This window comes from Parus major, chromosome 1A, assembly GCF_001522545.3.
Source record: "Parus major isolate Abel chromosome 1A, Parus_major1.1, whole genome shotgun sequence".
In the NCBI taxonomy this organism is placed as follows: Eukaryota; Metazoa; Chordata; class Aves; order Passeriformes; family Paridae; genus Parus; species Parus major.
In genome coordinates, this window is record NC_031773.1 from 632,589 (window position 1) to 636,677 (window position 4,089).

The 4,089-nt window shown below is 48.2% G+C and overlaps 1 protein-coding gene across 2 annotated transcripts in view; it reads left to right on the top strand.

Moving 5' to 3' along the window:
* The window catches only part of NET1 (neuroepithelial cell transforming 1), a 53,364-nt gene extending 49,839 nt beyond the window's left edge, over window positions 1-3,525 (top strand). For both annotated transcript variants that reach the window (XM_015629102.3, XM_015629103.2), the window contains 4 exons: window positions 184-441; window positions 670-840; window positions 1,554-1,740; window positions 2,609-3,525. In XM_015629102.3, the coding sequence (XP_015484588.1) occupies window positions 184-441; window positions 670-840; window positions 1,554-1,740; window positions 2,609-2,994 (1,002 nt within the window). In that variant the 3' untranslated portion in view covers window positions 2,995-3,525. The remainder of the gene's footprint in view (window positions 1-183; window positions 442-669; window positions 841-1,553; window positions 1,741-2,608) is intronic.
* Window positions 3,526-4,089: the final 564 nt, after the last annotated feature.

Sequence of the window (4,089 nt, forward strand, 5' to 3'; positions counted from 1 at the left end):
TCACAGGATCCAAACACTGGGAACTTCATGGGCTCCATGAGCTCCTCACAGGATCCTCCCTTTGCTTTTTTATCGTGAGGAATCCCCCAGTGAGGGCTGTAGAACTCGAGGAGTTTGCCATGTTAGTGACATCTGCTTTTCCCACAGGGAATCTGACTGGTAAATCTCCTCTGTTCCCTGCAGTTACCCCAGCTCCACGCCTACAAAGGCTACTGCAGCAATCAGCTGGCAGCCAAAGCGCTCCTGGATCAGAAGAAACAGGACAGGAGAGTCCAGGATTTCCTGCAGCGCTGCCTGGAGTCTCCCTTCAGCCGCAAGCTGGACCTTTGGAGCTTCCTGGACATCCCTCGGAGCCGCCTGGTGAAATACCCCCTGCTCCTCAAGGAGATCCTGAGGCACACTCCCAAAGACCATCCCGATATCCACATCCTGGAGGAAGCCGTGAGTAATCCCCCTTGGCTCATTCTCACCTCAGGATGTGATTTGGGAGCTCCAGAAATCTCCCTTAAAGCCTCAGCAGTTCCCAGGGGGGTTTTTCTCAAGGGGGCCCAGGGAAAGTGAGGGATCAATCCATGAGGATTTCACCCTTTGGAGTTGTGAAGGAAAACAAGCAGAGGTCACTCAGGGAAAAGCAGTTAATCCCTGTTAATCATTTGTTTGGGTTTTTAGATATCCATAATCCAAGGAGTCCTCTCTGACATCAACCTGAAGAAGGGCGAGTCCGAGTGCCAGTACTACATTGACAAGCTGGAATACCTGGATGAGAAGCAGAAGGATCCAAGGATTGAAGGCAGCAAAGCTTTGCTGTGCCACGGGGAGCTGAAGAATAAAAACGGACACGTACGTCCCTCCTTTGTTACTAATTAAGCCTCAAACCTTCCCTCAGAGCTGCTTTAAACCCTGAGCAGGACTGGGATCCCTCAGGGATAGTTGGGATATTGGATAAAAAAGCAGAGGAAAATCCCTTTTTGGCAGCCTCATTTCGGGGTGTAAGGGAAAGTTTCCTGCTGCCAGCTCCACAATGGGCTTTGGGAAGCTGGGAAATGATTAGCACAGAGTGCCTGCAGGGAGTGCTCCCCATCCCCAGGGATTTCCTGCCTCTGCTTACTTCCAGGTGCTCTGACATTCCCCATTAGGAGCCCTGGCTTTTCCAAACAAAAAGGTTCCTGCAAAAAAGCCTGTTTGGCTTTGGGCTGGATTTATCTCCCACCCACTGCGCTCCAGGCTTTGCTGCCTTTTGTCCTCATTTCAACCTCCAATCTTTGCTTTGTTAATTTGGTTGGTTGTTGTTGTTTTGTTTAATTGGCATTTCATGCACTCAGGAAAGAAACAGCTCCTACTCATCCCATCCCTGGAATCTGGGAATCATCATTCCCATTCTAGGGATCAATAAAATAATAAAGCAGCTGATGTAATCCTGGCACGTGCCAGACCTTTCAGGAGACTCTGAAAATTACCCTGGGTGAAACTGCAGATAAGGTGACCTTGAATCCCACAGGATGTGTGACCTCATGGAACTCAGAGTCAACACCGGGATGTTTTCCCTTTCACAGAAGCTCTACGTCTTCCTCTTCCAAGAAATCCTGGTGCTGACGCGGCCGGTGAGCCGGAACGAGCGCCAGGCGTTCCAGGTGTACCGCCAGCCCATCCCTGTCCAGGAGCTGCTCCTCGAAGACCTCCAGGATGGAGATGTCAAAATGGGAGGCTCCTTCCGAGGAGCTTTTGGGAATTCTGATAAAGGTACATGTGGGAATCCAGAAATGGAGAGACATTTCTCTGTTTGTCCTATTCTCCAAAAAAAAAAAAAAAAAATTAATCTTATTTGTCACTGACAGAAAAGCTTCCAAATATCCCTGGGTAAACCAGGATTTATAATAAATTAAGTAAAATGTTCAGCATGTCACTGAAGTGAAAAATACAGATTTTAGAGGGTTTAATACATGGAGTAAAGATGGAGGAAAAAAGGTGTGGTTTTAGCTCTTCTTCCTCCTTCACAAATCACAATTCACAGTTTTTAAAAGCACAAAGAGTGATTGGTTAAGAGTTAGTCACAGTTTTAGTTACATAAGTAGATATAGAAAACTTATTTGTTAATATATAAAAACCATACACGTGTCTGTAGTTAACAGGGTAAAAACAGATATAAAGATGAGGCATCCACGTGGTTTTGGGGCCGTTTTGTGCCATCAGAGCCAGAACGAGCCAGGCTGTGGTGAATTAAAGTCTGGAGAAACCTGCCAAGTTTTGTGATGTCATCCTGATAAACACAAAAAACAAAATCCTAACGAGCTTTAGAGTTTTCTTCAGACCCAGAGAAGTGAGATAAACGGGACTCCCCTTGAGGGAGGATCCCAAAGGGGACTGAGAAATCCAGGAGTAGAGAAAAGTACAGAAATGCAGCAGAATGGAGAGAAATAAAACCAAATTAAAAAGCTACAGTACGGATCCGATCGGCTCATCCGTGGTGGCCGTGAAGTCAACGGCTGGGGCTCGGATTAGAAACCATCTTTATCTCCCTGCTGGATTTGGGAATGCTTTTGTTGGGATTTCAAACCTACCAACGGAATATCAGCTCGGAACTGATCCGCTTTTCCCCTTTTTTTTCCAGCCAAAAACATTTTCCGAGTCCGTTTCCAGGATCCCGCGGCGGGCCAGTCGCACACGCTGCAGGCCAACGACGTCTTCCACAAGCAGCAGTGGGTGAACTGCATCCGCACGGCCATCGCCCCGTTCCGGAGGAACGTTCCCGAGCTCCAGGAGCTGCCCGAGCTGAGCGAGGAGTCAGAGGAGAACAACCCAGCCGTGCCCAACATCCCGGCCCAAAAACGCCGCTCGGGAATATCCCAGATGGAGCTGGACGAGAGCGCGGCCGAGTGCGGCTCCGTCCTGGACTCGGAGGAAGCCAAAGGGATGAGATCCCACAGAACCTCATCCGGGCACAGAAAATCCAGGGAGAAGCAGCTCAGCGGGAAGCGGAAAGAAACGCTGGTGTAAGGAAAAAAAAAACCAAACCAAAAAAAAAAAGAGCCCTGGTTCCACCCTGGGGGAAAACTGTTAATTTATAAATAATTCTGTGTACATTTTTGTGCCGGGAGCGCCTTCGGAGCCGCTCCGCGGATCAAATCCTGGGTTTGTCTTGGAATGGCAGCTACTGGTGTGCAGTTACTGTTGAACTGGGGTCTGGTTTTACTCTTGGAATCCGTGAGGGGATTTCCAAAACCCTCCTGGCAGAGCTGAAGAGCAAATTGGGGTTCCCCAAAGTTTTCCACGGCCGTGGTAGAGGATGGGAAATAAAGCGGAATTTTGGGCAGCACCGAGGGGTTTTGATAAACACTTCAGAAGTCCTTTAGAGGACCCTGAAGTCACTCTGCTGTGTGGTTATTCCTTCAAATTCCTTCAAATCTGCCTGTTCCAAAAGGAAAAATCCCAAAAAACCAGACCCCAGGTTCAACAGGTTCTCAGTTCACCTACTGGAATCTTTGATCTCCGTGTGTTCTTTGTACATTCCTCTGTCCCGCTCTTGTATCCTGCCAGCTATTTAATTTTTTATTAGTTTGATTTACACTTTGGGGGTTGGGATTTGGGGGTTTGGTTTTGTTTTTTTGTTGTTGTTTGTTTCTTTGATTGGTTGGGGTTTTTTTATTTTTATTTTTATTTTTGTATTTTTTTTTTGTTGTTGCTCAGACTTGGCATTTCCTTTCCAGTACTTGATCCTTCGCGCTCCGAGGGGTGACATCACCCCGGAGCAATCCGTGGGCTGGGAGGAGACACTACTGAAAGAGAACTGCTTTACTCCAGGGTGTAGGAAGGTGGTAGGCACGTTGTAAAAGGGTTTGGGGAGCAGTGAGTAGAGGGGGTAGCAGGGAGCGAAGGTAGATTCCGTGTTTTTGTCGCCTTTTGGGAAATGAAACGCTTCCCAACGGGAAGCAGGACTTGGAGGCGACCAAGGGGTTCTTGCATGTGGTAGAAAGGTAGAGGAGAGGAAGTGTTGGAGTGTGAGGAGAGGAGGAGGAGGAGGAGGAGTGGTTGGAAACACTCAGGGTGGCAGCACTGCCATCTTCTAGCGCTCCAAAGATCCCGGGAAAAATC